Genomic DNA, 27212 nt, shown 5'->3' with positions numbered 1-27212 from the left:
CTAGGCCCTGGTCTGAGAGCAGAGAAAAGCTTACAGGAATGTGGTGAGGTTTGCTAAGGGACTGACATTCGAACTGTAGTGAAGTTGGGTGATCAAAATTTCTCCAAGTTAAGGAGACAATGATGGTCCTTCTTGGCAGAAGAAAATATTTGCAAAAAATTGTAGAAGATGCGGAGGCTTCATACTTAGGCACCAGCCAGGAAGAGGCTGACAGTTTTACCAGGCAGAATCCAAGGAACCCAACAGAAAATCTGCTCAAGTGGGGCCCAGAGGGAAAGCAGCACCTTGACTATGCCACAAAGAGAAGAGCCACATTTGCAAGTCTGACTCATTCCTGAGTGAAGCAGGGAAGAGAGAGACTAGGGAGTGAGGGGAGCTTCCTACAGCTGAAGAATGAGATGACAGCTGATTGGTGAACAAAGATGGCAGCATCTTAGAAGGATCACATTTGGGGAGGAGAAAAATGAGGACCTGTGTAAACCCTGTTCTTGTCAAAGAGCAGTGAGAGCCTTGTAAGCGACCATTTGTATGGAGGCAAAAATTCATAGGGAAAAGTCTTATGAGACTGAAGTATAAACTTTAACACTAAAAAAGAAAATATGTTCATTTATCATTTTATGGAAAGGTTATACAACTGTATGTATTTATTCTTTCTACTTAAAAAGGAAAAATATCTCTAAAATGGTGAAATAGACTGTTCCTTATGTCATATTCATATCTATTATAAGCTTTACAAAAGAATCTAACAATATTTATGATAACTCTGAAATAAGCAGAAAGATAATAAATACATTCCCTTTACTATGCTAGGAGAGTTATCTCCATTTGAAGTGGCAGCAGGAAAGGAAAATTTGGTAATATTTTCCTCTCCATTTATGCATGACTAGCAAATATGCCTCCTCTAACAAACCAACTAGAAAATTATATAAAGAAATGCCTTATCAGTTCTCTAAATGCTGTGATTTAGCAGTTATCTGATTATTGCAGGGCTCTCTTACAATAAATGAAATCACTCCAAAGCCATGGTAAATAGCAAATTTCCAAAACTACCATTTGGGTAATCCACATTCCATTGGAACAAAACCTAAGAGTGAGACTATTTATCAACATGCACAGTAGTGTAAGACTTTTTTCCTGAGGAAGCATAGAGAAACCGTGTGTTTACCATGGATGGGACGGCAATGACAGAAACAGAGAACCAATTCCACTCACCTTTAGCCTCCTGAGCCAGTAAGTTGGGAGAGGGTTATTTACAGCAACATGGCCAAGTTACAGGCAGCTATGCTGCTTCCCACCAAAAGTCTCTTTCAGCATCTGTTAATGCCTATATGTCTTCTGAGAAGGTTTCATGAGTCCTCTTCCTGAGCAGCCTTTAACTGCCTGAAAGCCCCCAAAGAGAGGCAAGGCCTCTTGAGTCCTTCCTCTTCTCTATGGGCCAACCTGTCCTGATGGCCTGCTGAGATGCCAGAGGACAACAGCGATGTCATAGCCAGAGAAGAGTGTTGCACAGTAGATGGTACAACCACAACACTGGAAACCTGTGAGATTGACAGATCTCCTCTAGGACGGAAGTGGGGAATCCCCTGGTTTTAGGTTGAGAGGCAGTGATTGATAGAACGGCAGTTTCTGGTTTTATTTGTACCCCTATGAATTAAATCTATCCAATAGACTGATTTTTTTAATCTTATATTTTAGAAGACACCACTCTACTACTTATATGTCTAAATCCTTTTCATTGTTATTGTTTTTCAGTGACATTTCTCCTTTTTTTTCTTTTATTGAAAATAAGTTCTTTTCTCACACAATATATCCTGATTATAGTTTCCCCTCCCTCTACTCCTCCCCGTTCCTCCCCACCTTCCCTCCCTTCTGGAACCAGTCTTTTTCTATCTTTCATTAGAAAAGAATAGGCTTCTAAGAGATAGCAAGCAAACATGACAAAATAAAATATAAGACGAAGCAAAATCTGTCATATCAAAGTTGGACACAGAAACCCAACAGGAGGAAAAGAGCCTAAGAGCAGGCACAAGAGTCAGAGACCCACTCACTCTCACAGCCAGGGGTCCCATAAAAGTACTAGACTAACAGCAAAAATATACATGCAGAGGACCTGGTGCAGGTTCATACAGGCCCTGTGCTTCGTGCTTCACTCTCTGTGCTTTCATATGCACCTTGCTTAGTTGATTCAGACGGCCTTGTTCTTCTGGTTCCTCCATCCTCTCTGACAGCTACAATCTTCCTTCCTCCTCTTCTGCAGGATTCCCTGAGCTCTGAGTGGAGGGATTTGATGGAGACTTCCAATTTAGAGTCACTCTTCACATAATGCAATGGACTGATCTTATATGCATAGATGAAGAAAACATTACTAAAGACAGAGATTTGATCTCCATGACACAAGACAACAATACAATACCCAAGAGGAGTCCAATGAGGGCTCAGTATCAAGGGTGTAGCACAGGCCAGAGGCCCCGAAACAGACCAATGACTCATTGCAGTGAACACTTACAAGTAAAGATGTAAGGACTAAAGGGCTTACTGTGTGATTCACTGGGCCACACTACAGCTTCCATGGAAAGAATTTTTTACTTGTTTTTGTTTAGTTGGGTGGTTTGGATTTGTGTTTTGGTTTTTTTGTTTGTTTGTTTTACTTCTAAATCTTGTTTCAGGGGGTTGTTGCAAGGGCAGAGAGAAGAAGGGAGAGGAGAGCGAGATGAATGGGATCAGGATGCATCATGTGAAACTCATAATCAATAAAAAGGTTTTTTAAAGCAAAAAAATCTTAAATTATTATATGCATCATCAAACTGACAGGAGTTTAAAGTACACTGATAACAACAGCTGCTGACAGTGGGTCAGAGATGAGTACACATGTGTAACACTCTAAGTAGGATCAGTTGGCAGAAGGAATTAACTCTGCAGTATTGTTGGTAGTGAAATTAGAAATCCTTTACATGCAGTAGATGGACAAGAAGGTGTGTTTGTAGTTGTTTATCAGGGCATGGATTAGAATGTGGAGAAATGATGACTTGTATATTCTCCTAGGGTGTAAAGAACATTATTCAAAAAATTAATAGATATATTTGCAGTCTCACAAATATACTCCAAGGAACATATGTGAGAATGCTCACAGTATAATGCTAAGTGAAAGAACATGGCACAAAATATACTTAATCTTTTTTCCTTTTTAATGTTTTTAATTGAAATAGAATTACACCATTTTTCTCCCTCCCATTCCATTCCTCCCTCCAGTTTCTCCCAGTTACCCTCCCTTGAACCCCTCCTATGCCTTCCACTCTGGTTGCTAGCCTCTTTTTCTTTGATTACAATTGTTTTATACATACATGTATGTGTATGCATAAATATATACAAGTACAGCTTGCTGAGTCTGTTTCTGTATATATGGTTTCAAGACTTCCCATTCTATTTAATCTTAACTATATGTGTGCCTGGCAGTTAGGTGTATGTATTTAAGATATCACCTTAAATAAATGGGTGTATTCCATCATATCAGTGTCTTCTTTATGGATATTGGAAGTATGGGGAATGGTATATGCTTCTTTATTCTATACTTCCTACATTTTTGTTTGTAAGCATGCATTACTTTTATATATTAACTAAATAACAAATGGAATTTTAAATAGAAAAAAGGCTCTGATTAAGCAAAGTAGTGTGTCCAACATACCTAAGTAGTTCTGTGGTTATTGTTATTTCTTCTGTCTTAGAGATAATGTTTTCTCACAAAGCCCCCTGCTGATGAAGCTCACAGGCTAGTGGTTGGCAGTGTACTTTCTAAAGCATGTAATTTCTAACTTCTCTCTCATTCTCCATCACGTTCCACTGCCATGCAAAGCTCTTGCTTCTCATGGGAGCTACTGTTTCTTGCTGAGATATGCTCCTTTCTGTATGACATCTGTCAAGTCATTTTCAAAACACTTCTAAGATCCACTTAATTCTTTGGATTAAATTGCTTAAGTATAAGTGGTTTATGACAGTCACTCTGAGGTTGCCTAAGGACACTCGAAGTCAGCTCTTTTCCTGGATGTGCCTTTCTGAGAATGAGTGGGCACAGTTAGTGTCATCTTTCTGTGATCTCATACATGCTCTTCCAAGTGACTTATTTTATCCTCTCACTGGACATTTTTGTCTGCATCTGAAATCATACTCACAAACCATCTTCTTCAAAAGGCTGGTGAGCCAAAGACAAAATGAAACTTTCATCTTTACATATCCAGTTACCTATAACAAAATGGTCTCACCCACTGTTTGACTGTTATGCAACGCTGGTGATGTGTTAAGAGCAAAAATTAAGGTCTTACAGAGTCCACTTAAGAGCTGTTACCCCAACATATTGACTAGCAGACAGCTGCAGCAAGTCCATCTGGCATGGGGCCATCAGCTTTGTAGATGCCAAAGAAGGGCTGCTGCCTGCCTTGGGTTGGAGGCTAAAGAACATGGTTGCAGTGGTTCCTTGGGGTTTCCATGATAAAATAATGATAATAATAATAATACAAATTGAAACCACCTAATATTGGAATGTACAGTTTCATCTTTCTTGGGCAGGTGTCTAAAGTCCAGGTGGTAACACCGCTTCTCCCTTTGAGGCTATGAGAGCTCATATATATTCCTAGCTTTGTTGATGGCCTTCCTTGTGCATCTTCCATCCTATCCCTCCATGGCCTTTCACATAGACTTCTGTTAATAAGGACACTGGTCCTGTAGGAGGAGGGTCTACCTTACTTCAGTATAAGCAATCATAACATTATATCTACAAAATTACATCTTCCAAATAAGGCCAGTGTTTGAGGTCCTGAAATTGTGAAGTAAACATATTATCAGGGGAGAATTGCATGAGACCTTATTTAACCCTCAGGAGTATTTAGGAGAGAATTTTTGTTTGAGTTTAATCCTTGGCATTAGTTGAACAATATTTTTCTTCCTTAGAAGCATAACCCAGGAGCAGTGAGTGGGTAGGAGACCTCCTGACAAGACAGAGATAGCACAGTGTGAACACAGAGTATGAGGGTATATGGGGTTCATTTGGGTATAGTTCAAGAGGAGATTACCATCTGGGTCCAAGTGTGTAATCAATGACCAAAACTGTGTAATTGACAATGAAAGCAACAGGGAGCTAGTGAGTTTTATTCACATCTTGTATGAATTTTAAGACTGATCAGAGCTGTAGTGTTATGGTTACATGGATCGCATTTTGTCCACTGTCAGGACCCACCATTTGAACCTGCCCTTTTTAGTCTAGGAACCACCTCCCTTCTTTGGCCTTTTCTAGTGCTTTCAATGCATTTGCTGCTGGTTGTATTCTCCTAATTCTCTCAAATTCTGTTGAATTTTAATCATCTTCTAAATAATTTAATTCAGTAACAATTTTCTTTCACTAAGAAAGAACAAATTCTGCTTCTGGCATTTATTACTTACAAAATGAATCAAGATGGGTGCTTAAATATTCAGAATATTGTAAATTGCTGCTTGAAATTACACTTTTTATCCCACATCATAGACTAATGGTGAAAAAAACTCCAATTCTGAATCCTAACAGAATTGTCCAGCTTTAAAATGAGCTCCTATTCAGCCATTTTGTGTTTTCATGAGCTTTTCTAGTGGTTTCTTAGTCTGAGGCTGCATTCTCTATGCCAGGGGTTCCTCTGTAGACGGCTTCTCGAATTCTTGTTTTAACTCTCCTTTTAGCCTTAGGGTGACATGAGGCAGGCTTGTACGTTCCATGACTGTTAAAATCTTCCCAATTATAAAGTAACTGCCTAGATTTATACCCAGAGCAACTTAATTGATTAAAAGATTATCACTACAAGCTCTGTTTATTTGGGTGAGTCTCAGAATTGCAGTGTTTGATCTAACTGTCCTGAAGGCATGAATATAATCATCATCAGCATTAATTAAAAAATTAATAAACACAAGCAGTATCAGAAATTTCTAGTTATGACTGATGAATGAACATAAAATACCAAAAAATATCATTGAAACTGCTTTCTTTCAGTCATTTGTACAAAATAAAAAGGAAGGAACAGTTTTACCCTGCCATGTGAAAGGGATAATGGAAATAGGGTCCTCTCCTCACAAAGGGGAAAACACAGGGGATAAGACACCTCATGTTGAAATGCTTCCCAGCTCTGAATATGTGGAGTATTCCACAGAAGCATATATTTTTCAAAAAATAAATATTAACTTCTATATATCCAAGTTTTTATTTAGGAAAGTATTTGTCATACTTAATAGACTTTAGCTGTCTCTGACTTCCCAAAGATCATACTGAAACAGACTTTCTCATGATAACTTTTTAAGATGAGTCATCGTCTTGACTTTGTATTACAGCTTGAGACTACTCAAGAGATATTAAGATGCAAGAAAATCACCTGAATAATTTATTCAAGGATTGGATAAGTGATTAGACTGAGGTGTGTCTCAAACACAAGATTCTACCTACAAAGCAGCCTCTTTCTGACAGAAATGCTCCATTTTTTTTTTTCCTGTACCTTAAATATCAGCAAATCTTTGAACACTAGGGCAAAACTTCACATCTTAACCTTGAAGAAGTTATCTCCTTGAAAAATCCTAAGGCTTAGAAGTTAATTGTTTCATTTTACTCTTAGATGGGATTAGCTGTTTTCCTAGAAGCCAATATCTTTCAAGAAACATGATTGGAACCATTTATTATTGAATCATAACTTTCTCCTGACGTTTGGACACTTTTAATCTGATATTGAGCATTTCTTTACGCTGTCTTATAGTGCCACTATATTTCCAAAAAGACCCCACCTTGAAGAACTAAGCCCCAACATGGATTTTGGAGGGACACAAACATTCGAACCATAACAACCTCTATGAACTCATAATATTCTAATTTTTTATACTTATTTCTAAAGAAAAGGTGAAGTGCAGAAATATGAGCTGGGAAAAACAGTCACTGAAAGATGAAGACTAGACTGGAGACATAGTCTGGTGATGGCCCTAAGAGACCTTGAGTTTGATACCCACCACCACAAACTGAAAGTTTTTTTAAAAGGAAAAATGCAGATTCAGTGAAACTTTTAGACCTGAAGAATGCATGTGGATTTTAGGAGACAATATGTTAATTAATGTATAAAATCATATTTTAATTTGTTTTTATTTCACTAGCTATAGTAAATATATATAAATATATAAAAGCTTCAGACTGATATTTCACAGCAGGTAGCATAAAAAATTATAGATTTAATTTCTTGGCTCTCTTTTCAATATTTATTTCTTTTCGCTCTTCTATAAATTCATTAGTTCAAGGAACACCTTTATTCCTTGGTGTTTCCCAGCATATAACTACATACCCAGCACAGCAGGGGAGCAATAAAAGATGACTCTGAGTTGCATAAACAAGAACAGTAAAGCACAAATCAAAACAAGAAAATAAACCATGAAAGCACAGACTCTAAGCAGAGACTTTGCAAATACCTCTAAGGTCTGCTGTAGAGGAGTGATTTTTATTTAAATTAACCACCTCATTAAGCAGTTGAAGATGAAATCAGGGGTGATGGTTTATACTGGGAATCGCCTTGGAAAGAAGTCCTTTGAAGTCAGTTGATGAAGTTTCCTGCAGAGAACACAGAAGCCCTGAAGTTCTGCTAAGAAGAAGCTTATCTGTAGATGCTGGTAGAGGTATCCATGAGCGACCCTTGAAGCCAAATACTCAATCTGCTCTCCTTTGATTACTTGTTTTGATTACTGATGGTATCAGCATCAGCATTGAAGTCCAAGAGAAGGCCTGTCCAACAGCCCAGTGATCCAGGCAAGATGATGCTGTTTCTTGGGATGAAGAAAAACAAAATATATAAAACTCAAGTATTATAATGGTAAGATGAAAATTAACCCACAAAATCTAATGAAATTTGAACCGTGAGCATTTCACCAGTCAGAAACAGAACCAGCCTCTTCTACTCTCCTCAGCATCCCCCTCCTCACAGAGACAGTCCTTGCTACAGGTTTCAGAGATGTGCTTAAGGTTCAGTAATGGTTTTAAAGATGCCTCTTTCTAAGTAGGACATGGAGAGAGCTTAGCAGATTTCCATATTCCTATGGCACAGTTAGTGAGGCAAAAGGTTTCCCAGAGGCAAAACTAGGAACATTTGTCACTTGAAAAGTGCAAGACTGTGTGGATGATTAAAACAGCATGCATAACATAGAAAACCTTGGAAAGAGTGAGCCCTCTTTTGCCCCTCATCTTACTAGGTATGGCATTTTAGGCAAGATCAACTCAGAGACTGTCTTAGGTTACAGAGAGTGAAGAAGCACTGATAGGCGCTTGGTGCATGTAGTGTAGCTGGAGTTTTCCTGCCTGGCCCACAGTCAGGATAAATCTCTCTCACCTGCCAGTCCCACAGCCTCTCAGACCCGACCAAGTAAACACAGAGACTTATACTGGTTACAAACTGTATGGCCGTGGCAGGCTTCTTGCTAACTGTTCTTACAGCTTAAATTAATCCATTTCCATAAATCTATACCTTGCCACATGGCTCGTGGCTTACCGGCATCTTCACATGCTGTTTGCCATCGTGGCAGCTGGCAGTGTCTTTCTGACTCAGCCTTCCACTTCCGAGCTTTATTCTCCTCCTTGTCCCACCTACACTTCCTGCCTAGCCAATGGCCAATCAGTGTTTTATTTATTGACTAATCAGCAACACATTTGCCATACAGAACATCCCACAGCAATGTAGTCTCACTTTTGGACTAATGCACATACAATTCTCAGATGACCACAGTTCTTTTTAACATAAATTTTCAATAGTATTGGATTTACATAATGTAATAAGATGAATCTTCCTATGATTTCACCTTAATTAGGCCTAGCTAGGAAGCGCTGCTGCTCATATGTTTGTGGTAGAGTATTGAAAGAGAGGCTGTGGCTGTAGACTACAAGCTGTGATTATAGACAAGAAAAAATCCCCTGTAGGCATTCAACTCAGACTGAAAAATACACGATTTAAGTGGGAGGGAAACCATGTAGTGTTGTGGGAACCCAGAAAGGAAGTTCTTATCTTTGACTTCAAAGAAACATACTGTACAAGCCTTGCCAAAAGAAACACATTCCTATTTTCTTCTTGACCTTTTCAATATCTTAAAAAAAATTTAAAAAAAACAAGAATCTAAGAATTCTTTTTTTTTCTACCTTTGTTGAGAGCAGGTCTCCCTGTGTAACCCACACTGGACTTGAGCTGGTAGTCTTCTTGCTTCTGCTTCCCACATGCTGAGATGACATTCACCCCATGCCTGATATAACTCTTTTCCATGTGTATAAATATAGGGTAATGCTGAAAATCATATTGTTATTTAGTCAGTGTACAAAGTTCCAGGAGTGAGGCTGCCTGGCTTTGATGTATTCTAGGCTGTGACCACAATTCAGAAAAAGCAAATATGTGCTTCTATATGTAGTGTGTATGTGACATGTTCATGATTTCTTGTGTCTTATATTATACTCTGTTTCTAAAGCACATTCTCCTCTCTGCCTTTTTGATGTTGTAGTAGTTGAACAAAGTACTTGTTGGCTAAAAAGTTATTTTAAACTGATCAAATAAAGTCAATCTAAATCAATTAAGTAAAGCGACCAAAGTTATCTCCCTTGGTGGTACCTCTTTTTTCTAAATTGTATCTGTATTCTGTGCATAAATCACCCATCAAGTATGTTTATTGTTCTTGAGTCTTTGTGAATGGATGACAATGTTATGTGTCTGGATGTTTAGCTGGTAGTTGGTTCCCATCGAGTTGATTTAAGGCAAGTCAACTTACAGTGGCTTTGCCTAAGGATATGTGAAGTTTCTAGCCAGATCTGTGAGCCCTACACACATTACAGACCCACTAACCCTTAACTGTTTTATCATTAAAATTCAGAAAATACATGAAACAGATATCCCCAAGATGACAGATTATAAGTTGGTTTGAAACTGTAAAGACTATACAAGTTTAGAAAATGAAATCATCTTTAGCACCCATATCCATTTATTTATACCATTAATGTTTTTATGTATCTACTCTGAACCTGATGTTATACTAATTCTTAGAAACACCATGTTGAACAGGCCAGATGTGGACCCAACCCTCAAACAGTATCTGATATAGTTCACAATATTGTGTTTTGAGTGATTAAAATGTGATCAAACTGACTCACAGCATGTAGGTCATATTCTCATGCTATAGGAACAATAATCTACTCTGAAAAATGGGGAGAAGCTATTTTTCCTATTTAATTTGAATTTTAAAATACATGGAAAATGTGCCTTTGTTTCCTGCTCAGAGGTAGGCATAGCTCACCTGGGATCAAACGTAAAAATATGTGAATTTAAGCTCTCTGGAAAATGGAGACCCCCATTGCCGAAGACAGCACCCAACATGGAAGAGTGGAGCTGGTGCCTACATGGAACCCTCACCCCTATGTTCGTTCTAGTCTCTTTGCTATGAGAAGGTACTCTGCAGGCTACTAAAAGAGAAATGGGGACACCAGTCCAACCACAAAATCTTTGACATATATTCTGTCCTGTCTGTAAAATATGATAGGGCAATGTGGCACAGAACTTACGGGAGTAGCCAACCATTGTCTGGTTTGACTTAAAGCCCACTCCACAAGGAGGAATACATACCACACACTGCTTGGGGAATCAAGAACCAGAGACCAGATAACTCAAAGTCCTAGGATAAAACCAAACACTATTGTTCTAAATAATTTTTTTTAAATCAGTAAAATGATTCATAATGGTATTCTGCTAGACTCATATAGAAGTGCTCTATTCAGTCATCATCAGAGAGGATACCTCCAGCAGCAGATGAGAAGAGGTGCAGAGACCCACAGCCAGACATTATGTGGAAAGTATCTAAATTGGAGATCTCCATCAAGTTCCTCCACTCAGAGCTCAGGCAATCCTGCAGAAGAGAAGGCAGAAAGATTGAAGGAGCCAGAGAAAATGGAGGACATCAGAAGAACTATGCCCTCTGGACCAACTAAGTAAGGCACATACGAGCTCACAGAGACTGAAGCAGCAAGCACAAGGTCTACATGGATCTGCACCAGGTCCTCTACATATATACTATAGCTATTGGTCTAGTGTTTTTATTGGCTCCTGGTTGAGAACCAATGGGTCTCTGACTCTTGTGCCTGCTCTTGCATCTCTTTTCCTCCTGTTGGGTTATCATGTCCAACTTTGATATGAGATTTTTTTGCTCCATCTTACTATATTTTATTTTGTCATGCTTGGTTGTTATCTCTTAGAAGCCTGTTCCTTTCTAATAAGAGACAGAAAGTGAATGCTTCCAAAGGAGAGGGAAGGCAGGGAGTAACTTGGAGGAGTAGGGGCAGAGGAACTATAATCAGGATATATTGTATGAGAAAAAATCAATTTTCAATTAAAGGGGAAAAAATAAAAAAGAGGAGGAGGAAAGAAGAAGGAGGAGGAGGAAGAGAAGGAGGAGAAGCAGAAGCAAAAGAGGCAAAGGCAGAGACAGGAGGAGGAGGAGGAGGAGGAGGAGGAGGAGGAGGAGGAGGAGGAGGAGGAAGAGGCCATGAAAGCATAGGACACTGGAAATGATGCAAAAAGAAGGCCAAGTAGGGCTGATGCTTATTGTAGGTGTGGAAGAGTAGAAACAGATCATACTTAGTAGTGTCATTTGTGAAAATCATAGTTTCCCTTGACAATATTCTTGAGAACTGCAAAGTAGCTACAGCAAGGGGATGCATAACCCTATCCATGCTTTCTTTTTTTAGAGGAGTTCAGCCTTTTAATATATGTGTGTGTGTGTGTGTGTGTGTGTGTGTGTGTGTGTATTTTATATGTGCATATGTATATAATGTGTATATATTATATAGGTGTATATGATATATATCATAATGTTTATATATATAGTGTGTGTGTGTGTGTGTGTGTGTGTGTGTGTGTGTGTGTGTGTGTGTAGGATTCTCAGGAGTCAATTTTTTTCCTCCACCTTTATGTGGATTCCAGGGATCAAAGTCAGGTCATCAGAATCCTGTAGCAAGGTAGCAAGCACTTTTGCTCACCCAGACATCTCACTAGCCCAATATATATTTTTTCAAAGTATCATTGCACTGTGGAAAGACAGAAAGATAGATACAAGTACAGAAGGTATTTGTGGTATGAGCTAGAATTGAGGGACTCTCAAGATAGACAGGCATGATTCAGAGAACTTCAGGTTGTTTAGTGATTATGGCTTCATTACTGCAAAATATCAGGGTGAGGGTGACTGGAAGAATTAACTACAATCCCCATATCTGTGACTGAAGAGATAATGTACATAACAGAATCATCCTGAGACTGTGACATATGGGTGGAACAGTGCTGGACTGAAGATATAATTCTTTATGTATATGATGTATACTGTGTTTTTTTAGATGATAAAATCAATGGAATTAGAATAATGTGCCAAGTATCACACACGCACACACACACACACACACACACACACACACACACACACACACACACACACACATACACACATCCAAGCAGCCTGTTCTAGAGTACAAGGTCTTAACCACAATGAGCTGTGTCTCATGAGCATCAGTTCAACTGTGAAAGCATCATTGCTTGTAATCTCTTTAGATAATAAAGTAGAGATGATGAAGAAAAATGTGTTAAAGACTCTTAATTTTTATAGGCATCCACTTTCTACTTAGCTTATGTCAATGAAGTGGGTATTTGGAAATGTGAACAGGACTATGCAACTGGAAACACAGCATGTACAGGGAAAACTAACACTATAGACCACATCTTTGGTGTAGATGACTGACCCTCAAAAGATTTAAAGGAGCGAACCTATGTGGGAACCTATGTTGACCAGAACAATGTAATATCAAATGTGAGAGCAGGTGCGATGTTATCAGTGTGATATTAGAATATGAAGTCAATGAGTGTGACATCAAGAGAGTCAACAAAAGAGAGTTTTCCCAAAGAAGGTTGTGATGTTTCCCTCAGAACTAAACACCACTATGGATCACCAGGTCAACTAAAGAAGGATTGAAAGAATAAAAGACATTGAGAAAAACATCCTTTAGATATGGCCAATTGTTTTATCTATTCTTATGAGCAAGACCCCACTGGACTAAAAGGAATTTAAAGTATATGTATATGCTCCCTGTTGTGTAGACACAAGAAGACACTAGTTTTTAACTTCAACATGCTTTTAGAAGAGAGGGTAAGAAGTAGCACATATAGCAGAGCCCATTGCTAACTACATTATAAAATACTTTCTAAGGTACAAGAGCTGATTTTCTAGTTCATTAAAATTGAAGACAACAAATAAGATGCAAGAAACTGAAAAGTAGTTAGAGAGAGCTTGGTCAGTTAAGCATTTTCTGTGCAAGCATGAGGCCCTGAACCCATGTAAAATTCCCATGTGAAAATAGCAGATATGGTAATGCATGCTTGCAACCTCAAGGTTAGGGAGGCAAGGTTAGGAGGAACCCCTAGGCCTGCCAGGATAGCTAAATTAGTGAGTTCCAAGCCACTAAGAAACCTAGTATCAAAATACAAGGCAAATGAGTTCTGAGGAACAATACCAGAGGCTGACCTCTGACCTCTACATTCATGCACACTTATGCACACACATACACATAAACACTCATATGTATGAACACAACATACAAACACATGCACACACACAGAGTGAGAAGCGTTTTTTCAGCTCAGGTAAATGACCAGAACTCTTTAGAATTTTCTTTGGCTTGCTGAGAGTTCATTCTGAAATGAATCCTATCACAAAGCATCAATTATCCTTTCAGAGCATCATTCAGTATTGGAGGACAGCCACAGATCACTGGATATTTGAGGAAAGCCTCTATTCTGGGAGAAGAGGACCAAAGGAAACATAGTGGAACTCAGGAGCTACACAAGGACCAGGGAGGGAAAGATAAATCTATAGTTAACATCCTCTGAGAGAAATGAAGAATGCATGGGCCCTTGACACACAAACAGGGAGCTGTAAAAGCAGAACATTCAGGATTCAGCATACAATTCTCATGACGTATAAAATACACTATCAGATTTAAGGCAAGTCACTACATGCAGTTAGAAAATAAACTTGAGAAAATTACCTGGAAAAAAAATCAAAGTACAATGGCATGGAAATTACTAGAGAATAAACAATTGACTTGTAGGCTATAACTAAGAAATTGTCCTGTCATCCAGTTAGTGAGGAATTGCAGGAAAAAGAATGTTTTTAATGAAGGGGAAGAAAGCGTCCATTAAATAAAACCTTCAACAGAACTACAAGAAGGTAAAACCTGTCAAAATCAAGCACAATGTAAGGAAACTCAAAGCACATTGTCACAAATGTTTAAAGCCAGAGATAAAGTTTTAAAACTTTCTACTGAAGAAGTTGAGTGTGAAATGGGACTTTAAATAGGAATGGAATTGGGCTTTCTTACAAGCTACTGAAAACGTGCCTCCATATTTATGAAGAAAAATTATTTCTGACCTAGAAATATATATCCAAATGAACTTTTCAATCCTGTGTGGGTAAAATAAGCCATCTTCAGACTTCAAGATCTCAAAAAAATGTACCTACTATACATCCTTTCTCAGCAAGTAAATGGAAGCTATCTTCTACCAAACAAGGGGAATAAAATCTTGGAAGATGACATACAACCTAGAAAATAGAAGCTGTAACACAGGAAGGAAGTGTAGACATCACAGGGTGATGGTGAGGAGAAGCTTGCATGGGTCTGTAGAAGAAAAGCTCCAGAAAAGAGCAGGGAGACAATGGTCTCATAGTACTGATGAACAGTGGGGAATACACCTCTGTGGCCACATGCAGAAGAAACTGAACCAGTGAAGGATACATAGAAAAACCTGCAAAAGATACACCAATGCAGAGGCTGGGAAGATGTTTCATTAAGAGCTCTTGGTGCCCAATCAGGAAGGCTGAAATTCTGATCCCAAAGCTTATTTACTAAGCCAATCCCAGGCCTATCTGTTACCCCATCTCTGAGTGGAGCAGAGACAGGATTATTGGGGCTTTCTGGCTTCCAGTCTAGAGGAGAAAATGCAAACCCCAGGTCCCAGGAGAGTCTCCACCTCAAAGGTATAGAGAAAGAGAGATTGAAGAGAGCACCAGATGCCCTCTTCCAGCTTGTATGTATTTACACAGGTGTACACACACATACATATGTCCATGCAACAATGCAATTTTTAACTCCCCCCAAAAAACACAAAAATATCCTCCACACCATGACTTCTCTAATTCTTCCTGCTAGCCACAGTCTATTATCTTTACCTTTATAACTGCAAAGTATATAATGAGAGTGTGGAACATTGGTGGGCCCCAATAAAGTCCTTTATAGAATTCATCTATGGGTCAAAAATGGTACAATAAACTCTGGGGTGAAATTTGACTACTTTTACAGAAATGGGGTACTCTTCCAAAAGGTTCTGTGGAAGTCATCCTGGGCCTGATTCCACTTTGTGGGGCAGTTAAAGGGCTCAAGGGTGTGATGCTTGTATGTCCTGTATAGATCATATGCACCAATGCATTGTAGTCAGCCTTTTTGACTGAGGATGCAGCCTTCCTTGAGTGTCAGGGCTAAACAACCATGTGTGTTCTCTCCCAGTGCAGTGCCTGGAGATGACCACCAAACGGAAACTCATTGGCCGCCTGGTGCCATGCCGCTGCTTCCGCGGCGAGGAAGAGATCATCTCAGTGTTGGATTACTCCCACTGCAGCCTGCAACAGGTGCCCAAGGAGGTCTTCAACTTTGAACGCACGCTAGAGGAGCTCTATCTGGATGCCAATCAGATTGAGGAGCTGCCCAAGGTGAGTTCTGACAAACCGAAGACACATTGTCAATGTGAAGTTCCTAATGCCAAGACTTGGCATGGAGATAGTTAGCCTTTTCCTTCAATCCAGACAACTGACACACTGTGGCCTTCTGCCAGTAACTGACACATCAGAGACTCTCACAAAACAAACTTCCATCACAGCCTTCCATCCAGGTAACTTACGTAGCATAGCCGTCCATCACAGTATTTGGCACGGCTGCATCCCATCCAGATAACACAGCAGGGCCTTCCATTGTAGATGAATGGTCTTGTTAAATAAGAAACACAGAGCCAATGCAGAGATGAAATACCAAGAGGTCAGAGCTAAAAACCTTACCCTTCACTGCTGCTGTTGTCCTCTTCATCAAGAGACCTACCTGTCTGTTTGTCTTTTTTATTGACTTTCTAGTCTGCCTTCTCATTGGTTGTAAACCCAACCACATGACCTCCTTGTCACTGCCTGTCTATACAGACCTCCAGGTCTTCTATGGTTGGTATTGAGATTAAAGGCGTGTGTCTCCATGCTGGTTTTATCCTTGAACACACAGAGATCTGCCTAGCTCTGCCTCCCAAGTGCTGGGATTAAAGGCGTGCACCACCACTGCCCAGTTTCTGCTATGGCTTGCTATTGGCTCTGACACCCGGGCAACTTTATTTATTAACATACAAACAAAATCACATTTCAGTACAATTTAAATACCACCATATTCCATCTTGTTAACTAACAGCCTGGGCTACAGAGTGAGTTCTTCTAGTCTATAAAGTGAAATTCTGCAGTTCCCTGCTCATATTTTTATACACACATACATATATACACACAAATACACACATGAGAGTTTATGTTTAGAAAAGAGAGGGAAATAAGAAATATGACAATTTAAAAACAAATTTATGGTATATGTTAAAATTACTTTATTTTTAAACCTTAAACTATTCATTTTAAGTCTAACATATTTTACAAATAATATATTATAATGACAAACATGATAAAGAGACTGCAGGTGTAGAATACATTATTAGTGGAGTTCTTATTTAGCATGGGCAGAAAAGAAAAAACATTCAGTTTGTGTGTTTACATGTAAAAATATTTAAATTAAAACTTTAAGTATCAAATTTTATATATGCACACTGTCATCATAAGGAAAATCAGGTCTCATGTGACTTTGTTCTCTGTTAAATGATAAGGAAGTGACTAATGCAAACCAAAGCCACACCTCAGGGAAGTTCAAAGTCAGTGACAACTAACAATTCCCTAAGTAAATCACTAGCTTGAACAGACAACTTGACATTTACTTGTCAAGTACTTATACAGTTGAAAGTGCATTCCATATGCAAAAAAAGTTTATGAAATATTTCAATGTGCTAATCCAAGCAAATTGTTAAAAGTTATTTTTACTTGAGATTATGAATTGTGATGTTTATAAAATGTTTCAAAACTAGAAAGTATTTCATGTTTAACAATGTAAATTATAAATATGTAATCCTGAGTCTTTGCTCAGAAGACCTGAGTCAATCCTAGCAAAAGTTGTTGATCACATGGGTTATGCAACCAGGAAAATGCCCAGGTTGCAGCTCAGAAAAAGGCTGCATGGAGTCAGGCTCTCTCTATCACTGAATGTCAACCCCTGGAAGGCAGAGTGACACCTGTTCACCTGTGTCCAGTGAAGACATACATGGTGTCTTTTACATTGGACACTCAGTCTATTTGGCAATGGCTGCTGAGCCACTCACAGACTGTCATGTACTGGAGGACTTGATTAGTAAAACCACAAAAGTTTAAACAAATTATAGCTGGACAGCAGTGGTGCACGCCTTTAATCCCAGCACTCAGGAGGAAGAAGCAGGCGGATCTCTGTGAGTTCAAGTCCAGCCTGGTCTACAGAGCAAGATCCAGGACAGGCACCAAAACTACACAGAGAAACCCTGTCTCAAAAAAAAATTATAAATATGGTGAACAAGGTTTTGGCTACTGTTGTTTGTTTTAGGTCAGACCAATATAGGACTGGCAGATATACTAGAGGCTGAGTTAAATTTAAATTCTAAATTTAAAAAAAAGTAAGAATTTAATGATTATATCACAAATATCACAATGGATATATTTATGCTAAAAGAGAGTTTTAATTTATATTTACCCTAGAATAATCTTTCTTTACCTTCTAAAGCTAGCAACTCTAGGTCAATCTCATCTTAAAATATTTTTCCAGATCTACAAAAAAAAATAGTTTAAGACAACCAGTGAAAGTAAACCATATGGCGATTTAATGAAGCAACTACTTATTTAATATACATTCTCTGCTACATAGTACTTGAGTCTTTAGGAAGAAGTCAGTCTCTGCTCCTGAGTATCTGTCAGCCTAATTACAGGAAGAAATAAAAGAAATATTAGAGACAGATGTGCAATAATGCATCACAGAAGCCAAAAACCGCTATAGTGCTTATGCACAGAACAGTTCCCTTCTTAAGGAGGTAAAGGAAGGACTTATACAAACATGGATGAGCAATCAAGACAGCATTATCATAGAGAAGGGAACTCTGGAGCAGTAAGGGTGCTGTGAGTCAAGAATGGAGGGAGAGAAGACAGGAAAGATCAGAGAGTGGCAGCTGTCCCAAGTTACAACACAGCATTAGTGAAATGTAAGCATCAGCAAAATAAAACCATTCAGGAATTATGCATTATTTGATTCACTAGGACCCTAGGTTGGCTTGGAAGTGAAATCTAAGATAGTTTGTTTATTCTGTTAATTAAAACAATCAGTTAGCAATAAATAAAAGTAATGTAAATGCACCAGACACACAATATATTTCCTGTGTACTTAAACAGAAAAGAAACCAGTAATTGTCTCTTATTCTCTATATATTTCAAGCCTCTTATGTAATCACTTAAGATCTGTAAAAGAGAACTCTCTCTGAACAATTTGTTACTCCCACAGAGCAGCCTCATTGGTCTCATCTGAAGTATATAATGACCTGAATTGTTTGACTGTGGTGGTATTGTGTTCCCCAAAATATTGTGTACCCTAATAAACTTAAATGGGATCAGAGACAGAACAGCCACTAGATACAAAAACTAGAAAATGGTGGCACTCACACCTTTAATCCTAGCATTCCAGAAGTAGAAATCCATGTGTTCAAGGATACAGCCAAGCGTGGTGACTCACACCTTTAATCCCAGAAAGCGAGCCTTTAATACCAGGGAGTGGTAGTAGAAAACAGAAAGATATATAAGGTGTGAAGACCAGAAACTAGAAGCATTTGGCTTGTTAAGCTTTCAGGCTTTTGAGCAACACAGTTCAGCTGAGACCCATTCTGGATGAGGACTCAGAGGCCTCCACTCTGAGGAAACAAGACCAGCTGAGGATCCAGTGAGGTGAGGTAGCTGTGGCTTGTTCTGGTTCTCTTATCTTCCAGCTCACCCCAATATCTGGCTCAGGTTTCATTTTATTAATAAGAACTTTTAAGATTCATGCTACATTTGACATTTGAGATATGATCATAACAGTACAAAAACATATTTGTAAATTATCAGAAACAGTAGAAAAATAAGAAACAAAACCCCAAAGAATGATAATGTCTCTTTCCTGTAATGAAGCCATCCAAAATGGCTCTTAAAAGATGTTATATAACAGAAAGAGAACAATGAGTTGAGGTTGACAGTATTTGCAAAGATATGTCAAGAGTTATGAGAAAAGAAGCAAAAATAGATTTGAAAGAACAGGAAGATTCTAATTTGAATAGTTCCCTCTGTGGTGCTTAGTTTCTATAGTAAAAGGTAAACATGTAAAAGCCATGCCTTTCCCACAGGGACAGAAGTCATGCTGTTTATAATTTAATACTGCTTTGCTTTCACATTTTAACTAAGAGGTAAAGATATAGACAGAATAATAAACAGGCATATATTAGATTAAAATAGTGTATGAAGACGTACATGAATAAGATAGCACAGTGAAAATAAAGCGACTTCTTGGCATTTAAAAATCTCTGTAAAAAAGAATAAAAACTGTATAAAGAAAGCCATTGTGTGACCAAAATTATAATAAAAGGGGAAGTTAGTGAATTATATCAAGTTGACCATATCTAAAATAGAATAGATCTAAATTTGAAATACTTTACTATGAAAGTTTCTGAATATTTTAGAGATTGAGAGCTTATATTTTGGACCCAGATTAGATCCATTTGGTTTGGAAGGTATTCCCTTTCCAGAAGCCTCAGTTTTTCCATCAGGATAATAGTAGCATCTCTTATACATAAAGTAAGAAGTGGGGGCAGAGTGAAGGATGAGTTCCATTTCCTGAGTGATAATGTATGTGTGAGAGACCTAGAAATAAAAAATCAAAAGCAGATATTACTCCAGCCAGAGCTGAAGTATCTACGATTCCCTTAAAAAAAGTATGCTGATTCACACTAAAGATAGATTTGGTGGCATCCTGGGAAAGTTCTAAGAAGTGACTATGCACCACCAAAAATAACAAAAGCCATGCAAACATGCATCCAATAACTGACTCTGTATATCTCTGTGAACCTCTCTACAGCTAGAATGGCCTCTCTGAAGTCATGGAGCTTCATTTAGGGTTTTGTATCTTCATAATCAATTACAGTTTTATTCATCCACCCACCACAAGAAAAGGAAAAGCTAATACTGAGTTGAAACAAAAAAATAACTTTTATATCCTCTTTAATGACTAATATGTCCTTTTGCCTGTGTATGATGGAGAGCACTGGTTTGCATTTTACCTCTCGGTTTGAGTTGTCATCTCACTTATTATACTTCCATGTCCACCTATTTCTAGAACTTTTTGTCATTTAATTTTTCTTTACAGCTGATTCACCTTCTGATTTGTATATGTACCACATTCTCATTATCCATTCATTTGTAGATTAACATCTAGGTTGTTCTATTCCCTTGTTATCATGAATGGAGCAGCAATAAATGTAGATGTGCAAGCATCTCTGTAGTAAGATATGGAGTTCTCTAGCTACATCTATGAGTGGAATAGCTAGTTCTATTTTTAAATTTTGAGGAACCTCCAAATTAATTTCCATTCTGTCAATAGACAAAGGCATAAAAATGAAAGTTTATAAATGGTACTGCTTTGCCCCACATGGCAGTGACTGGTTGCTCAGAACTCCTCCAGTTCTCTAAATGCAAAGCATTTGGGTAAGAAAATGCCCATTCTTTTACCCCAGAGATGCAGGGATAGTTCAACAAATGAAAACTGTCAATGAAATCCACCATATAAACAAACTGAAAGAGAAAAAAAACCACACAATTATATCATTAGATGCTGAAAAGGCCTTTGACAAAGTCCAACATCCCTCCATGATAAAAAGTCTTGGAGAGAACAGGGATTCAAGGAACACACTAAATATAATAAAAGCAATATGAAGCAAGCTGACAGCCAACATCAAATTAAATAGAGAGAAGCTCAAAGCAATTCTACTAAAATCAGGAACATGACAAGTCTGTACCCTCTCTCCATATTGATTCAATATGCTACTTGAAGTTCTAGCTAGAGAAATAAGACAACTAAATGAGACCAAGGGAATCCAAACTGGAAAAGAAGAAATCAAAGAACTACTGTTTGCAGATGATATGATAGTATACATAAGCAACCCCAAAAATTCTACCATGGAACTTCTATGGCTGATAAATATTTTTAGTGAAGTGATTGAATACAATATTAACTCAAAAAAAAATCAGTAGCCCTCTTATATACAAACAATAAAAGGGCTGAGAAAGAAATCAGGGAAACAACACACTTCACAATAGCCACAAATAATATAAAATATCCTGGGGTAACTCTAACAAAACAAGTGAAAGACCTGTATGACAAGAACTTTAAGTCTTTGAAGAAAGAAATTGAAGAAGATATCAGAAATGGAAAGATCCCCCATGCTCATGGATCGGTAGGTTTAACATAGTAAAAATGGCCATCTTATCAAAAGCAATTTATAGATTCAACATAATCCCCATAAAAATCCCAGCACAATTCTTTACAGATCTTGAAAGAACAATACTCAACTTCATATGAAAAACAAAAATCAAGGATAGCTAAAACAATCCTGTACAATGAAAGAACTGCTGGAGGTATCACCATCCCTGGTCTCAAGCCCTACTACAGAGCTATAGTAATAAAAAGCTCATGGTATTGGCATAAAAATAGACAGGTGGATCAATGGAATCAAATCAAAGACCCAGACATAAATCTACATGTCTATGGACTCCCAAAGAAGTCAAAATTATGCAATGGGAAAAAGAAAGCATCATCAACAAATGGTGCTGGTATAACTGGATGTTGGCTTGTAGAGAAATGCAAATAGATCTATTATCTATCACCCTGAATAAAATTCAAGTCTAAGTGGATCAAGGATGTCAACATAAATTCAGTTACACTGAACCTGACAGAAGAGAAAGTGGGAAATGGCCTTGAATGCATTGACACAGAAGCCAACTTCCTGAATAGAAGACTAGTAGCACAAACACTAAGACTGACAATTAATAAATTAGACCTCACGAAACTGAAAAGCGTCTGTAAAAGAAAGGACATCATCAACAGAACAATACAGCAGCCAACAGAATGGGAAAAGATCATCACCAACACCACATCCGATATCTAAAATATACAAAGAACTCAAGAAACTAAATATCAAAAAAAACCAAATAATCCAATTAAAAAATGGGTTACAGTCCTAAATAGAGAATTCTCAACAGAAGAATCTCAAATGGCAGGAAAACACCTAAAGAAATGTTTAACAACCTTAATTATCAGGGAAATGCAAATCAAAACAAATCTGAAATTCCATCTTATACCTGTTAGAATGGCTAAGATCAAAAACACAAAGGGCAGCTCATGCTGGAGAGGATTTGGATCAAGGGGAACACTCCTCCATTGCTGGTAGGAATGCAAACTTGTACAGTTGCTTTGGAAATCAATATGGTGGTTTCTCAGAAAACTGGGACTCAATCAGCCACAAGACCCAGCTATACCACTCTTGGACATATGCCCAAAGGATGCTCCACCATACCACAAGGACACTTGCTCAGCTATGTTCATAGCAGCTTTATTCATAATAGCCAGAAACTAGAAGCAATCTATATATTCCTCAACTGAAGAATAGATAAAGAAAATGTGGTACATTTTTACAATGGAATAATACTCAGCTGTTAAAAACAGTGACATAAGGAAATTTGAAGGCAGATGGATGGAACTAGAAAAATCATCCTGAGTGAGGTAACCCAGACCCAAAAAGACAAACACCATTTGTACTTACTTGTAAGTGGCTATTAGCTGTTAAGTAAAAGATAACCATGCTACAATCCACAAACCCAGCAAGGCTAGGTAATAAGGAGGGCCCAAGGGAGGACACATGGATTTCCCTGGGAAAAGAAAATAGATCTACTGGGTAGACTGGAGATGGGTGGAGATAGGAACATTAGGGATCGGATTGAGGGTGAAGGGAAGAGGAGAGTACTGAAAGAGATGATTGGAAATGGGATGAATTGCAGGGTCAGGTAGAAACCTGGTACAAGGGAAACTCCTAGGAATCTGCAAGGATAACCCTAGCTAAGATTCCTAGCCTGAACTGGCCATCTCCAGTGATCAGACTGGTGACTACCACAATTGTCATCAGAGAGCCTTCATCCAGTAACTGACCCATCAGATGCAGAGACACACAGCCAAACATTAGGCTAAGCTGAAGAAGGGAGGAAGGATTGTAGGAACCAGAGGGGTCAAAGACATCACAAGGAAACCCAAAGAAATGAAACAACTAGTCTGGCTCATAGGAACTCATAGAGTCTAAAGCAATAATCAGGGAGCATAGCTGAAGTCCTACTCAGGCCACAGCCGCTCAGACCCAAGTAAACACACAGAGACTTATATTACTTAAAAACTGTATGGCTGTGGCAGACTTCTTGCTATCTAGTTCTTATATCTTAAATTAACCCATTTTTATTAACCTATAAGTTGCCACATGGCTTGTGGCTTATTGGTATTTTACATCTCGCTTCCTCTGGGTCTGACTGGTGATTCCTGACTCAGCCTTCCTGTTCCCAGAATTCTCCTCTCTGCTTATCCTGTCTATCCTATACTTCCTGCCTGGCTACTGGCCAATCAGCATTTTATTTATCAGAGAAACACATTCACAGCATACAGAAAGACATCCCCAGCAAGGAAGCCTGCATGGGACCAACCTAGGCCCTCCATATATCTGTGACAGTTATACAGCTTGGTCTACCTGTGAGATTCCTAACAATGGGAGCAAGGGCTGTCCCTAGAGTTTTGGCTGGCTCTTGGGAACCTATTCCTCATCCTGGATTGCCTTGCCCAGCTTTAATACAAGGGGAGGTGCTTAGTCTTACTGCAACTTGATATACCATGCTTTGTTGATACACATGCCTGCCCCTTTCTGAATAGAAACAGAGGAGGAGTAGATTGTGGTGGGTGGAAGGGAATGAATGGCAGGAGAGGAGAGATGGGAAATGCGGTCATGATGTAAAATAAATAGATTAGTTAAATAAAAAATAAAGTTCTAAAGTCAATTATTTAAGGCTAAATCAGTAATAACCACTGAAATGTAAGAGTTTTGTTGTGATGAGAATAGAAAGTCCAGGATTTTCCTGTCCTTTGTGCAATTGTTTTCCATGTACTCTATTCTGCCCAGTGTTTTGCTATTAAATAAACCCACCAAAGGCTGTGAAAAAAAGAAAGAAAATGCCCAGCTTAACAAAATCCCTGCTATTTAGTAGTCATGTGATTTAGGCAGGTTGAGTCCCTGAAGCCATAGCTGCTTCACCTATGGCAGATGTGAACAGACTTTGGTTCCTTCCCCTATGGTTATAGTCAAGACAAGATAATGCAGAATCTATTAACTGACTTTAAAAAAAAACACACAAGATATTCTATAACTCTTGAGCTAAGAGAAATAGCTAGACACTCTCTTGAGAAGCCCACTCCTTTACCTCAGATACATGAAACTCTTTCCTAAGCATCTCTTCTTTCTCTTTCTCATAATAATCCATGCTTACATCTATGTCAGAGCTGTTTCTTCATATACTCCAACTTTGCTACATAAAAGAAAGAAATGGCTTACTTTAGGGTCTAGGAAGCAGATAACCCCATTGGTAAAGTGCTTGCCACATAAACAGGAAGACCTGCATGTGAATCCCCAGCACACTGTAAAGTTCTGGGCACAGGCATGACTCAGCAAGCCCCAGAACTGGAGTTGAAACAGACAGATCCCAGAGACTCTCTGGCCAGCCAGTCAGGCTGGCTCACTGATATCCAAGTTAAGTGAGAGATCCTGTCCCCAAAATAAGAATGATAAAGACACCCAACATTGATGTCTTGCCTTCACACACATGTGCACACACACATGCACCATCATGTAAATGTACACACAAGGGGGCTCATTATAATATGAAAAGAGACTTGTTTAACAAAGTTTATTTGCTTCTTCAAAACAATAATAAATTCAATATTATAACAAAACAACTGCCTGCCAGTGGCTATGGGTTTACTGTGTATTATGGATTTATAGTTGTGCCTGTCACATTTTTTATGGCCACATTAGATAAAGATAAACATTTGCTGGCTCATAAAGCCAAGAATAGCCTGAAAAACTTTATTTGGAAAGTACAGAAAAGAGACTTCGAGGTGACTGCCCAGGTTCTGCAGTACCTAGACAATCTGAATCAGCTGCCTCCAAAGACCCCATGTAACTGTGACATTTGTTCAAGATTCAAACTCCTGCATCTTCAAATACCTAGTGAAGTTGTCTTATAAGGAAGGTCATGGTTATGATGGAGTAATGGGGTAGCTTTCATACAGGCAACCACACTTATGCACACATATACCACATGCATGCACACACACAACTCATAAACACATGTGGACACTCTGCACACTCAAGCACTCATGTACATACACCTACTTGCTCTCATTCTCATCCAAATACACACATACTTATCACACATAATGTGTTCTCCAATATTCCACATATCACATATCTTCAACTATATTGATTTTCTTTTTAATTCTCTGGTAGTTGCTCCTTAGTCTAAAGCTATGTTTGCTAAATCCTTAAGTACAATTATTTGAAAACCAAGACACTTTCCTGTATTGTGAGAAGTCTAATGTAACTGAAGGAACCATGGATGGAAGGTGACAAGCTGAGAGGTGCTAAATAATAGATGTGATTATAGATTATGAAAACTTGAAAGATCATTGATTATTTCATCTTACTACTAAAAGAGAATGTTTTTTAAATAGATGAAACTATTTACATCTCTATACTAATTGCTCAAACAATCATTGTGATTGAGAACTATCAAATGATTTGCTCAAATTCAAAAATGACCTAAATTGGAAATACGGAACATTAAAAACTGCTATTTGACCAATGACACTGCCTGGTGCTGATTATAACTCTTTTGAGTGTCTCCCATAAGTGTGAAATTGTCCATAATTTGGCACTTTATATAAGTATTGCCAACCACATAGATATAAGAAGGCCTCTGAGTTTAAATAAAGATGAGAAAAAAGAACACCTTTTTTTACTTCCTTACTTCCTCTCAATATCTAGGGCACATTATTCTGATTTTCAGTGTGGAAAACAGTGTTTTTCTGAATATATAAAAGTACATTCAGAATAAAACTGTCTCATGTATATGTGTAAGTAATAAAGAAGTAACAAGAATTGACTGTTTAATCTCTTTCTTGGAGTATCATTCTCCAAATGCATTCTTAGATTCTAGAGATTTTGATATTCATGTGGACAGATTGTTTCACAGCAATAGAGAACTTAGGTTGAGTTTGCAGGTGTGTAGCAGAGGAAAATGGGGGACAAATGAATAGAAACAGCTCTTGTAGAGAAAATCAGATTCAGATTTCCTTCCTTACTCATATTCCTATTGTTAAAATATTTCACATGGGAAATTTAACATGTCTGTTACTCTTAGACATGTGTGTCAGTAAATAATGGGGTCCTCTGTCTATTGCATGCATTTCCTGCATATTTTCAGTCTTTCAAGTGAGAACTCATATCTTACATATTTCTCAGCTGTATCTGTATAGTAAATCTGGTGGAAACTTATTAAACAACCCCTTCACTAATATTTGCTGTCATTTGGTGGAAATCATATATAAGCCCCTTGATTTTAGGTAAAGTATATGAATTGGCATGTTTGTTCATTCTGCATGTTTTCTGCAGATGCTATGTTAAGTACCAGGGTTCATTATTGGACAAACCAAGTTCCTATTCTCACAAAATTTATTTTACTTTAAAAAGTAGGCAATTTAAACAGTAAATGTTAGGTAGAAGCAAGTGTCCTGATGAAAATGAAGTGGGAACTTTCTGAAAGTCCACTTAAAGTTGAGATGGCAACGCATGAATCTGTGA

The 27212-nt window shown here is 38.2% G+C and overlaps 1 protein-coding gene across 15 annotated transcripts in view; it reads left to right on the top strand.

The window, feature by feature from the left end:
- Lrrc7 (leucine rich repeat containing 7) overlaps window positions 1-27212 on the top strand; it is a 477706-nt gene that overhangs the window by 183125 nt on the left and 267369 nt on the right. For 13 of the 15 annotated variants that reach the window (XM_052730896.1, XM_052730897.1, XM_052730901.1 and 10 more), the window contains one exon: window positions 15608-15810. In XM_052730896.1, the coding sequence (XP_052586856.1) occupies window positions 15608-15810 (203 nt within the window). The remainder of the gene's footprint in view (window positions 1-15607; window positions 15811-27212) is intronic. The other 2 variants (XM_052730902.1, XM_052730903.1) reach the window with 1 other exon arrangement.

Source organism: Peromyscus californicus, unplaced genomic scaffold, assembly GCF_007827085.1.
Source record: "Peromyscus californicus insignis strain IS unplaced genomic scaffold, ASM782708v3 Scaffold_9__1_contigs__length_137607984, whole genome shotgun sequence".
Classification (NCBI taxonomy): Eukaryota; Metazoa; Chordata; class Mammalia; order Rodentia; family Cricetidae; genus Peromyscus; species Peromyscus californicus.
The sequence above is the reverse complement of the archived record's forward strand: the minus strand, read 5'-3'. Positions and strand labels throughout refer to the sequence as shown.